The 13,550-nt window shown below is 43.6% G+C and overlaps 1 protein-coding gene across 1 annotated transcript in view; it reads right to left on the bottom strand.

The window, feature by feature from the left end:
• The window catches only part of FAT4 (FAT atypical cadherin 4), a 189,358-nt gene extending 177,419 nt beyond the window's left edge, over window positions 1–11,939 (bottom strand). Inside the window, exons 1-2 of the mRNA XM_036922957.2 lie at window positions 11,823–11,939; window positions 6,220–11,406 (exon numbers count right to left, since the gene is read on the bottom strand). Coding sequence (XP_036778852.2) covers window positions 6,220–11,394 — 5,175 coding nt within the window. The 5' untranslated portion in view covers window positions 11,395–11,406; window positions 11,823–11,939. The remainder of the gene's footprint in view (window positions 1–6,219; window positions 11,407–11,822) is intronic.
• Window positions 11,940–13,550: the final 1,611 nt, after the last annotated feature.

Raw genomic sequence — 13,550 nt, 5'->3', positions numbered from 1 at the left:
TTTATTTCTACCTGCTAGCTCCTAATTCTGAATACCACCTACTTTCATGGGATTATAAAAAGCTGAGCCTCAGATTTATTAATTCTTGGAATACAGGACCTACCTCAGGGCCTGTGGAATCCTTTATAGACACCAAGTCAACAGTCCCTCACAACTAATGAGGTTCTTAGGCAGTTTTTCATTGTAATGATGACAGAGTGCAAGCTGCACACAATATGATAAAAATTGATTCCACAAAACGCTAAGTTCATAAATACTTTTCAAAACTATTCCTAGAAGAGTTGTCTCGAAATCTAGTGGAGCAATAAAGGATTAAAGTGCTTAAAGTTTTAATAAGGGTAAAAAGGAAATAAACAATATATTCATAAGAAGATAAATTATGTCTATGGAAACTATCACCAAAACAGAGAGAGCAAATCAAGCATCCTGAAGCCATATGTAAAATATGCATCATGAGCTTACTTGGCCATCAGTATTCCTATTTGTGATACACATTTGTACATGTCCTGAAAACTTAGAGAGCTCTTTAAGTCACAGTATTTTGTTTAATAAACTTAAAAACATACTAATTAGGAAAAAGCAAAATCAGAAAATAATCCCAGGTTGTGTTTCAAAAAAACACCCTGGAGATCAAAAGCAAAGGAAGCAGTAAAATGTTTTCTCCCTTTTAATATAATCTTCACACTCTCTTCACCCCAACTTCATATTATTCCTTAGAGAGTAAGATTTATCATCTATGAATCCAAAGATGGTTTCTCCACATCCATAAATGACAGTGACTGCTTCCAAACTGCACACAGCACTGTGGATTAGAAGCACTCCATACACCTGGGCTCTCTGTTTCCCTTCTAGCATAGCCTCACCCTTTGTCCCTCCCTCCGAACTACTTCCACAAATCCTCAATTTGGCATCCCTGCTAACATCACTCACTGACCCACAGGGATACAGAGTGTCTGCTGGTGGTCTTGACTGAAGCAGGCAAAACGTGTGCTTCCCTTAGTTCAAACAATGCCTAATACTACTTTACAAAGATTTTTAAAGAACAAATAAGGGTGTGAAAACAAGATTATTATTAAAAGCATACATACATGGTCCTATCTACAGATTAAAGAGCTCTTGTCTTAACCAAAATCACAGAGTGCCCTGGCTTTCTAGAACAGGAGTTATGAGTACAAATAATGAACTTATGGAACTCGGGAATGCAGTTTTCCTCTCTACCTAATTTGAACTTAAGCAAATCATTTAACTTTCCGTAGACTGTTTCCACAGGTATGAAGTAGGAATGACATTACTAGGGCTACTGTGAGGTTCAAATGATAAAATCCCTAAAAAAGCACTTAGCACTTAGCTCAGTGACTGGACATAACACACTCAATAAATGTTGATATAATAATAGTTATTATTATCATTATTATATACCCAATTCCATTGCTTATATTTTGCCTATGAGGGATGATATGCAGATATGCAGATATTTAATCTAAGGTGTACTAGCTCTGATTCTAAGCCCTCTGGAAGAAAATGATTTGTAAACACTTGGTATTCAGTACTGATCTTACAAATCTGCCCTAATCTCATAAATCTAACTCTATCATTTCTCTTGGAAATCTTGATGATATCCCTGTGAAAAAAAAATTAATTCTCTATCCAATTGCTAAACTCATTTCTAATATCTAGAGAACCATAGTCCATTCACCTAATACAATATAAGGTCTTTCATACTTCTAATAAAAAACTTCCAGTGGCTTTTTTTCCTAACTGAATGGCAAAAATTTCAGTACCTAGCCCAGTGGTTCTTCCATGGTGGATCAGGGGATCTAGGCATACCAGAGACCCATTAAAGAGGCCTGGGAAATCAAAGCTGTCTTCGTAATAATGCAAAACATTGTTTGCCTTTTTTCACTGTATTGACATTTACACAAGAGGTGCGAAAGCAATGGTGGTAAAACTGCTATTGCCTCAGCGCAAATTGAAGCAGCAGCTCCTAAGTCTGGCAGTAATTGCATTCTTCATTGCAAGGCACTCACAATAAAAATGAAATGCCAGGTTCATGTAAAAACTGAAGAAATTTTTTAAATAAATAGTAACATTATTAATTTCATTCAATTGAGGCCCTTCAATCTTGATGTCTTTTGATTATTTTGTGTGACAAATAGTGAAATGTGTACAAAGAACCATTAATCTGTATTAAGGGCTGTAGTTTTCTCAAAGAAAAACATGTGTATGATTGTTCAAGGTACAAGCTGCATTAGCTGCTTTATCTCTGGAATACAATTTTTATTTGAAAGACCCACTGACAGAGATACTATGTTTTTTCAGACTTAAGTGTGGGGCACACATTTTTTGTTGTTGCTTACAAATGAACAAAGGGAGCCTGACACTTCAAGGAAAACAACTAACAACACATGTTACAAATAATGTGAGCTTTCAAGTGAAAATTCCAAATTTGGAAAACTTCTACATCACCGTGAAATTGAGAATCAATATACTTAAGGACCTTTGTAATAAGATCCTTATCACTTATACAAATATTTTCCAAATGATCAATGCCTGATATTTCTAAGTCATGCGTATGTAAAAGATCCATTCAGAATGCAAGATATATCAATATATTTTTATGTAACAAATTATGAATAGTTCCCTGATAGAGTTCCAGATTCCCCACTACAAGTAAGTTTTAAGAAATTGCCACTTGTGGAGTTCTGGTGTAGTATCAGAAAGAAACTGACAATTATCTGAAAGGATATCAAAGTATTTGTCCCTATCTAACTCCATATCTGTAACTGAGAATGGACTCTTCATATATTTTAACCAAAGTAACACATACAATACACTGAATGAGAAGATTTGAGAATCCATCTGTCTTCTCTCAAGCCAGTTATTAAAGGGATTTATGAAAATGTAAAATAATGTTTTTTTTTCATTATTTTTTTAATTGGGCAAAAGAAGGGTTTTTTAGTAAAATAAAAATTTTATATGTTTAATATGATTCTTAAATGAATTAATAAATATTTTTAAATTTTCTTAATTTTAGTATTCAAAATAGTAAATATCAATAGATAAGATACACCTATACAAAGCTCTTTGGGGTCCTTGACATTTTCTAAGGGCATAAATGGATCCTGAGACAAAAAAAATTGAGAACTGTGATCAGGATATATATATAGTACTTCCTTAAACTCTGAGCTCCATGTGAGAACTTCCACCTTTCCTCCTTGAGTTTTCTGACAATTCTCAATTCATCTGTAGAGATAACTGATATGCCCTAATAATAAATTTTTATTATGTCCTTACTTCAATTAATGCCCAGTGTCAAATTTCCCAACTTCCTCCATTTCCTCAGCTTCTCTCTGTTGATTTATTCCTGAGGCACAAGAACTCATGTTCTTTTCTTAGCTCTTCTAGCATCTCATTCAGCAACCATGAACTGAGTACCTGCTACACATCAGGTAATACATATTTTAGGTTCTGAGATAATATAAGATCAATGAAACAAAGCCTCTGACCTTGATGAGATCCAAGGAAGTGCCTAAGTTGCATGTTCCTACACAAAACATATTAAAAGAGAACTGCTGGTTGAAGTACTATGTCTCTATATTTTGGTAGAACCTATAAAAATGGTACTCATATGAGCTATCCTAACATAATCAAGGCTCCTTTGAGAATACAAAAACACAAAACAAAAGGATTATAAACCTTGTGTCTGCAAACCAAAAACCATCCTTCAAAGACGGTCCTGTTCATACCAAAGGTTTAATATGATAGACAGGATAAGTAAAGGTGTATAACTGGACAGATCTCTGAAATGGCCAATATCAGAGTCACAGTACCCAGCCCTCCTCCACAAGTGTCAGAGCTTAAAAAGTAATGCAGATTAAATCATTTCTCATTTACCCATGGACTACCTGCTTACCTATGGAATGTGATCAACCATGACTCTAGCCAGAAACCTGAGTAAGCAATCTGGACTCCTATCAGTGTATATGAATAAATGTTTTAAAATGCATTGGAGCAAAGTTTGCACTTGGAAACAAGCAATTTAAAGTTCACTTCTCACAACCAAAGGGAATTTATAGCTTCTTTTTGCATAATCATGGTACATTGTTTGAGTAGAAGGAAAAAAGAAATTTATTCTATTTACTTTAAAGACACAACCAATAATAACATGAAATTCTCGCTCCCAACTACTGCTTTCAATATTCTTTGGAGAAACACATTTGCTTTTAATTTTAGGAGTGGTTTGGAGCTTGAGAACTCAAACTTGGTTTACCATTTCAGCACTTTAGTTGACAGAAGATACCCTGACAGATAATTTCTTCTATAAAAAATCATATTAATGAATTCTCCCCAGATTTTTAAATAAATAGGGCATAGTAAATATGAGTAACTTTTCATATTGGTATTATTTGAGATTTTAAAAAGTAACATATTGTCCCCTGAAACTAACAAAATGATTTATAATTATTATTTTTAACCCTCATACCTGTTGCAGAGATAGCACTGCTTAATAAATTTAAACTAAGCCAATCTTCGTACACATAATAGGAAAAGAATAAGACAAAATAAATCTTCTATGGTAACAATGGGCATTTATTCTTATTCTCCATATTGTTCTAATAAAATGTAATGCTCTGAACCAAACAACAGCGACCAATGCTGTAGTTTGTTTTACAGTTTAACAAATTTGAGTAAAGTCTAAAATGGCTTAATTGCCTGTGTTTAACACATATTTCAGTTTTCAAACTAAAGGAAGACAGAGATGGAATGGGCTCAGGGGAGAGGTAAACCCAAATCAAAATAAAATTAGACATAAGTTATAGCCTGAGTTAAACCAAATAGCTCAATATATATAAGACCATGTTAATATTTTAAAATACTAATTAAATAAAGGGGGACATCTGGGTTAGAAGTCCCTTAGGGATTATGTATATAAGATAAAAGTGAATTACACTTAGAATTATATCTCTAAAAATTCTATCTCTATTAAGAATTATATCTCTAATGTCCTTCAGACCAAGAATACACTGCTCTATCCATAGAACATGTGTAACTAGTTATTATGAAAAAGTCATAGGATATTAAAAAGGATAATAATAATAAATGAACATCTTAAACGAAGAAAATCGCTCACCTCCCCAAAAAAGAAAAGAGAGCAAGAAAACAAACACATGATCCTCAATTTCACTAGCATATTATGTCTTGGTTCCTGCCAAGTATCACAAACCACACTTGAAATTTTGTGTTTTTGGCTGACTGACACCAGAGTGTCTTTGAGGGGAGTGGGGAGGGAGAGAGAGAACTTAGAAAATAGCAACCAAGGGCTTTCCAGAGTCAAGTTACATCATTTCTAGTTGATTATCAAACAACATGGGAAGTAGTTCAATTAAAAAACAAACCAATGATAAATGGAGGCAGTAGCTTAAAATGTACCTCAGAGAAGGCCAAGCTTAGAATCTGGCTTATGCTGGAAATGCTAATTTCTTGCCCATCAGCAGACAAAACAACATGTACTTCCACCTTGGCACTGAACAACACAGATTTGTATCAAGAAGCATCCTTAATCTCTGCTAATTCACAGCACATTTCATGCTTTAGTTCAAGAGGGAAGAGAAAGAATTACCCTGAATTAGAGATAGTGCCTAAAATGCTAAAGCAGATGATCAGGAATCTCCCCAAACTTGGCTCAGCACATTAAAATTAGTCACTGTGTATAAAGAAACTGTCAAGACTGCTGAAGATGTGAAAGTTAATACTGTCCTGATGTTACCTGTCAGCCCATCCTCCACTGCCACTCCCCCCAAAAAGCTCTACTACAATGCTGACTTCTACCAGAGTTCATTGGGGACCAGCGATTTCTTAAGTCTGAATTATCCATTCTCTAAAAGACTTCCTTACTAGACATGCTGTGTTTAGTATGGTGACTGAGCTTAGATAAATAGATTTGTTTGTGTGTGCTTCTGAAATGGCTCAAGATCTCTCCCCAGCCTTACACATATGATTGCTAAGAGATAAAACATAAAAGAAAAACTTTTGTTTGGTTTTGAGCAGGGTTAAATCCAAATTTTATGTAATTTTTATCAGCCTTTGTGACAGATTATTTTTATATGCGCCTGTAAAATTAACAAACAAGAAAGGTAAATAATTTCAGAAAGTAAATGTAAAGAGAATGATCTTTCTAAAAAGCACATCAAAAAAAATAAATGACTGCAAAACCATTACCTCTGCTCTCTGTGTTCTGGGAAAAGCAGTTGATTTTTCTATGGCGTAAACATCCACAAGGTAAAGACATGCTCCTTGCTCCCGGTCCAGAATGGCTGCAGTCTGAATGATGCCGGTTTGTCGTCCAATAGTAAAGAGACGCCCAACAGTTTTCTCTTCACAACGAACTGAAACAATATAATACTCCACTGGGGCTTCAGATCCTCGAGGGCTAGCTGCTTCTATGGATATTACATTGGTACCAATGGGTTCTCCTTCCTTCAAAATAGTTATATATTTGGGTTGAGTAAAAACAGGTCCATCAAGGCCCTGCAGAATGACAGTCAATTCAGTAGTTGATTTCCTCCTTTCAGGGCCAAGGTCTGTTGCTGAAACTATGAGGTTATAGATCAGCTGTGACGGCACCAGTGCTGAAGCCACTCTCAAGTCTCCACTGTAACGATCCACAATGAAGGTGTCTGTATCCCCATTGATGATCTCATACTCCACCTCTCCATTAGCACCTTCATCTGGGTCAGCAGCCATAATTTTTGTCAGAACAGAACCAATCATAGCTGAAGGGTCCGCAGCAAGGGCATTTTGTGATATAAACATCGGAACATTGTCATTGAGGTCTGTAACCAATATGGTCACATTTTTCAAAGCATATCGCCTAGTTTCTATAGGCACAGCTTGATCATTGGCTTTTACAGTTAACTCAAAGAGATTAGCAAACTCCCGATCTATTTCAGCATTAGTGTATATAATGCCTTTGACATCGTCTATGCCAAAGTGGTTGCCCCTTGGCATCTGTTGAATGATCGTATAGGATAGTTGCCCATTAATGTCTGCATCAGGGTCATGTGCAGTCACTGAAATGACAGATGTTCCAATGGGAATGTTCTCAACAATAGACTTGAAAATATCCCCAGGCGGAAAGCTAGGAGGATTGTCATTAAAGTCCCTCACATGTATAACCACTGACATCGTAGATGAACGAGGAGGCCTTCCTTGGTCTTTTGCAGTTATATTTAATTTGTACAAAGACTGTGTTTCAAAGTCCAGTTTTTTGGCAAGAAAAATACTCCCAGTGTTAGGGCTAATGCTAAAAGTTCCATGGTTGTTAGTCCCAGTAATACTGTAACGTAAATCAGCATTGTCACCCGAGTCTGAATCAGTTGCAGTAACAGAGGACACAAGTTCACCAATTCTCATGTTTTCCAAAACATCAACAAATAGTGTTGATTTAGGGAAAGAGGGGGTATTGTCATTTTCATCTAAAATATCAATATTTAGAGTACAAGTTGAATTGAGAGAGATTGCCCCTGAATCCACTGCTTGAATTACAAGGGAATAGGCAGGTGTTGCTTCATGGTCTAATTTGCCAATTAATGTCACCTGACCAGAGGTACTGTCTACAGCAAACTGTCTTTCTTCATTTCCTTTTATTACCGAATAATGAATAAGTCCATTATTTCCTTCATCAACATCTGAGGCAGATACTCTTAAAACCTGTGTCAGATTGGCTGCTGACTCTGATATCGTAGCTTGGTAAAAGTCTTTTAAAAATTTGGGAGCATTATCATTTATATCTTTCATGTAAACATGTACCATGGCCTGATCCTTCAGAGGTTGAGGGAGCCCCTGATCTGTTGCAATGACAGTAAAGCTAAACACTGCAGTCCCTCTCCGCCTCATAAGAGACTCCCTGTCAAACTGATGAGTATTTGTAATTTCTCCACTAACAGCATGCAACTCAAAATCTGGCTGCACCATTTCAAAAGAATACCTCACTTCTCCATTTGACCCAAAGTCTTTATCTATAGCACTTACTTTGCCCACAAATGACCCAGCTCTCAGTTCCTCTTCAAAGTAAAATGTGTAATTGGTGCTGTTAAAAAGAGGTCTGTTATCATTTACATCTTCTAAAATTACAGTAACATTCACAGTAGCACTAAGAGGTTCCACTGCTCTGTCAGAAGCAATGACCAGCAAAACATATCTGTCTTGAAGTTCACGGTCCAGTTCACTCTTTATGTACAACTGACCATCTGGGAATATGCCAAAAGCATCCCCTGTATTTCCTTCAGCAATGCTGTATGCAATTTCACCATTTGCTCCTGAATCCTTATCAAAAGCTTGCACTTTAAAGAATCGAGAATTCACAGGTTCTGACTCAGAAAGTGTGACCTCATAAGAAAGTTGGTCAAACACTGGGGGGTTGTCATTTACATCATGGACATAAACTGTTAAGATGAAACTGGAGGAGAGCTGTGGAACACCCATATCAGAGGCCAAGATCTCTATCTGGTAGGAACCAGCATGAATATCCAGGGGTCCCAGTAGACTAATATTACCACCCTTTTCATTGATAGTAAAAAGGTTCTTGGGGTTCTGCTTCAGGCTATAGAGTACCATGCCATTGACACCCTCATCAGGGTCCACAGCTTTGACTTGAAAAATGCTGTGACCTGCCTGCCAGTTCTCCACCACATTCACACTCTCTACTGCCTGAAGGAAATGGGGAGAGTTGTCATTCAAATCCTTAACTGTTATGTTAACCATAGTGTCTCCAGTCACTGTGCCCCCACTGGCCACTACTTTCAGCTGATAAAAGGATTGCTCTTCTCTGTCAATCACACTTGCTGTGGTAAGTTGCCCAGTGACCTGGTTGATAGCAAACATACCTTTCTGATCCCCAGTGGTAATGAGATAACTGATGTTGGAATTGAGATCCATGGTGGATGCAGACACACTACCCACATGATATCCCCAAGCCACATTCTCAAAGACCACGAAGCTGTAGGCAGCCTGGCTGAATACAGGTGGGTTGTCTTGAGTGTCCAAAACAGTGATGGTTACTATTGCCTGGTTGGGGGACTGTAAATTGCCCCCATCAGTAGCCACTATCTGTAACTGGTAAGTTGTTTTTTCTTCTCTGTCTAGGGCCATTCTGGTAGAAATAACCCCATTTTGAGCATTGACCTGAAACCGAGACCTGTCCCCAGCTGATATACTATATTTGACAGTTCCATTGAGACCCAAGTCTGGGTCAGTGGCAGACACTGTGGTGATGTAGCTTCCTCCAGGCTCATTCTCCTGAATATGAGCAAAATATTGTATTGGGTAGAACACAGGGCTGTTGTCATTCATATCCAGGAGACTTACATTTATTCTAGCCATTGATGACTGGGGTGGGGAACCCAGATCTGTGGCCAGAACCAACAGGGAGTAGAAAGCTTGCTCCTCTCTGTCCAGGGAGGAGATAATGCTCAACCTCCCAGACACAGGATCCAGACGAAAGGACCTCTGGTCTGTCTCAGCCTCTTGTAGGGAGAAGCGTACTGTCCCATTGTCACCCAGGTCCCCATCAGTTGCCCTGAGCACCAGTAGTTCTGTCCCTGTTGGAGCATTCTCAACCAGAGACACATCATACCCTTCTGGCTGACTAAATACTGGCTTTTCATCATTCACATCCAGGAGAGTTACTACAAGCTGGGCATAAGAAAACTTGGGGTGAACCCCCTGGTCCCGAGCGCTGATATTCAGTACAATCTGGGAAGCAAGTTCACGGTCCAAACCCCCAGCAGCCCCAGTGGTCACCAGGCCGCTATGTTCACTGATATGGAACCAACCTAGTTCATTGCCAGAGACGATGCTGTAACGCAGATTAGCATTGAGACCAGAGTCGCCATCAGTGGCAGACACTCCACTCACATAGCTTCCTGGGGGCGCCTCCTCACTCAGGTTCACTCTGTACACTTGCTGTGCAAAGACAGGAGGGTGGTCATTGATGTCATTGACAAAAATCACCAGGCTTGCCACTGAAGAGCGCGCCTGGACTGCTGCGCCAGGGGGCGCCCCGTAGTTATCAGAGACCGAAACTGTTAGGTTGTAGGAGGGGATGCGCTCGCGGTCCAGGGCGCTGGCCACTTTGATGAGGCTAAGGTTTGGCACTTTGCTACTCTGCACCTCAAAGTGGCGCTGCTCATTGCCCCCAAGAATCTGCACAGAAATGTTCCCATTGGCCGCCGGAGAGTCTGCGTCCGTCACGGTGAGCAGAGCCACCACAGTGCCCACTTGGGCGTTCTCGTCTACGGAAGCGTAGCGCGAGGTGGCAGGAAAGTAGCGAAATTTCACCACCGGGTCATTGTCGTTGACATCCAGTAGCTGAATCAGCGCCTCCGCGCGCCCGGTAAGGGAAGGCAAGCCTCGGTCCATAGCCTGCACTGTAAGCGAGTACTGGCGCCGGGACTCGAAGTCCAGGGGCTCCCGCACCGTGATAAGCCCCGTTTCGGGGTCCATTTGAAAGGGTGTCCCCTCATCCTGCAGCCGATAACGGATGTCCGCGTTGGTGCCCTCGTCCGCATCCGCCGCCGCCACTTGGAGGACGCTTGAGCCTACAGCCGCGTCCTCAGGCACCCCCGCCTGGTAGTGGGAACTACCGAAAACCGGGGGGTTGTCATTAATGTCTTGCACAGTCACGTTTACCTGAAGGTAGCCCCGCCGCTTCGGCTCGCCCTTGTCCTCCACTTCCACCAACAGCTGGTACTGCGGCGTGACCTCACGGTCCAGCCCGCCCTTGGACACCAGGTGCAGGAACGCGCCCTCGCCGCTCGGGTTCAGGGTGATGTCCAGGCGGAAGCGACCCGCCCCGTTGCCCTGGATAATACGGTAGGAGCGGTGGTCCACACCATTGGAGCCGATGTCCGAGTCGGTGGCCGTATCCAGGATGACTTGGCGCCCGCTACTACTGTCCTCCTTGAAGGTGACCACGATCGAGGGGTCCGGGAAGACGGGGGCGTTGTCGTTGAGGTCCCGCACCAGCACTCGCACCTCCGTGGGGTAGGTGGGCGAGCTGGAAAGGACCACCAGGTTGATCACGTCGCTGGGCAGGTTCTCGCGGTCTATGGTGGCAGTGGTGTACAGGGTCCCAGTGCTACTGTTTATGGCAAACAGGGCGTGGCTTTCGCTGAGCCGGTAGGTGAAACCAGGGCGCGTCTGGATAGTGCCCACCAGAGTGCCGGGAGGTTGCTCCTCCAGCACTTGGAACACTTGGCGCTGCTCGGCTCCGCTCACCCGGACCGGCCCGGGTAGCAACGATAGCAGCCAAAAGACGCGAAGGACCCGAACTACTGATAGAGTGGGCAGTGGGAGCCACGGGCGGCCAGGAACCCAGTCGGCTGCCAAGTCCATGGTCCTGATTCCCTGGAACGGTGTGATAAAGAGAAGGAAGAAGTGAGGCAAAACGAATGATAGCGACAGGGATTGAGTAGCCCCAACAAAAATGCCGCCGATGGATCTGAGAGCTCTGCTATTTCAAAGAACCTCCAGCCCAGCAGAAGGAAGTCGCAACAGGGAGAGTCTGCAGGTAGCCATTTGGACGTGTAGTGCGAAAGAGATGCGTGACGAAAAGCCGCAGGGCATTCCGCGGGCACTCCTGTGCGTTGACGAGCTCCCAGAAAAGTTTCTTGAACCTCCTTTATTTTACCCCCTCACTTTGTGTTTGAATCCAGAGTCTGGGCGTTTACGCCCGGGTGGATGTGAGTTGGAAGAGGCTGCCTGTATTTAAGGTGTATAAGGAATCATTGCGAATAATTGTCTTCAGAAACTTTAGAACTTACCGACCGCGAAGAAACTGAAGAGGTAGAACCAATGTCGGTAGCGACGTGTGGAAAGAACCACTGCGCGCGGGGGAGGAGGTGATGGGGAACCGAGAGATTATTGAATTCTTTTCCCAAAAGTTGGAAACGAGGGATTTCCTAAAGTCCTCACTCCTCAAGAACGAGGCTGCAACGCCCCTCCAACCGGGCTGCAGAAGTTGCCTCTGGGCCCAAGCGGCGGCGTCAGTGCGCGGGCAGCTCGGAGCTGCGTTCCAAGCGCTGGCCTTGGGGCCGGGGCTCCGCTACCCGGGAGCGCTCAGCTCCGTCCCTTCTCCTCCCGCCGCCGCCGACGCCGCCCCTGCTGCGGCTTCGAACCTGAGGCTGGGCGCAGGCAACATCCAGCGCTCCTCGGCATTTCTTTTTTTTTCTTTACCTCGGCAGGGGCGCCTGCAGACCCATTATTTGTACATCCAAACGGAACGCAGATTCCCCTTTCTTCTTGGCCTCGCAGGAGTCGGGCTGGAGCAGCGCGTGGTCCCCGAGTCCCCTCCCCTCAGCATGCCAGGGGACTCGTTCTTCGGCAGCCCCAGTCAGAAGCCCACTCCAGCGCGCCTCGCCCGGCCCTCGTTATCTTTGCTTTTATTGTCCCTTGTCAGTTTCACTTTGTAATCCACAAGGCTTTTGTTTGGAGAGGGGTGGTTAGTCCCTCTTCCTCCTGCACCGCCGGCGGGGGAGGCGGGAAGTCGGCGCGGGGCTGCGGCGGCGCCCGCAGCAGCTCGGGACGGCGCCTGTCAGCGCTCTCCTTGTCGCCTGCGCGGCTGAAGGTAGTACCGCTGTAGGGCTGGAGCTCAGCGAGCCCCTCTCCACCTCCGGCGGGTCCCTCACACTCTCCCCGCCCCTTCCCCGCTGCACACGCGCGGTCGCGCGCGCGCGCGCGCACACACACACACACACACACACACAGCACGTCGCCGAAACACAAACAGAGGGGGAGGGAAGACCGCGAGCTGCAGCAGGACTCAGAAACTTTGCTCGCCACTCATTGATCCCCGCACTTTAGTTCTCCCGCATTCTCCTGGCTCCGGGTTCTGTCACCTACTGCCCCTCCTTCGTCGCAGCCCCATTGGGCCAGAGCTGGAGCAGCCCCGCCTGGCAGTCCTACCCCGAGCACTCTCGGACCCGTTCGGCCTCCGACTGGCTTCTCTGGATGCTAATCACTCCAGCCTCCCGGAGGACCGTAGGCGGTCGGGTGTGAGAGCCCGGCGAATCGGAGGCGCTGAGAAGGAGGGTAGGGGTGATTCCCCCCACTCCGTCCCCCGTTTTGGTCTAATCTTGGCCGGAGTCTAAGCAATAACAGCAAAAAGCTGCCACAGTATAGATGGGGGTGGGGTCAGATTTGCATTTAAATAACTTTAGTGGCGGGTCTGGGGGAAGACCGTTAGTTTGCTAAGATAGTAATAACTTAGGGGTATGGGGGTCGAGAGAAATAAAAGACAGGCGGGGGTGATGGTGGTGGTGAGGGTCTGTTAGAGCAGGGAGGAAGGATTAAGCAAAGCCTGTCTGGGAATGCACAGCGCAGATTTATTTTAACCATTTCCTCCCTCTTCTCTTGATGGCAGGGGAACGAACTGCTGCACAAAGTGGTCCGACAGAATCCGAACCAAATTCTGCCCATTCCTCCTCTCTCTACAGAGTGAGTTCTCTGAATTTTAGCTAAACCCTCAACTTGCTCCCACTTGTCCCTTCCCC

The sequence above is a fragment of the Manis pentadactyla genome, chromosome 5 (assembly GCF_030020395.1).
Source record: "Manis pentadactyla isolate mManPen7 chromosome 5, mManPen7.hap1, whole genome shotgun sequence".
Taxonomy (NCBI): Eukaryota; Metazoa; Chordata; class Mammalia; order Pholidota; family Manidae; genus Manis; species Manis pentadactyla.
Note: the sequence above shows the minus strand (reverse complement) of the source record. Positions and strands in the feature narration are given on the sequence as shown.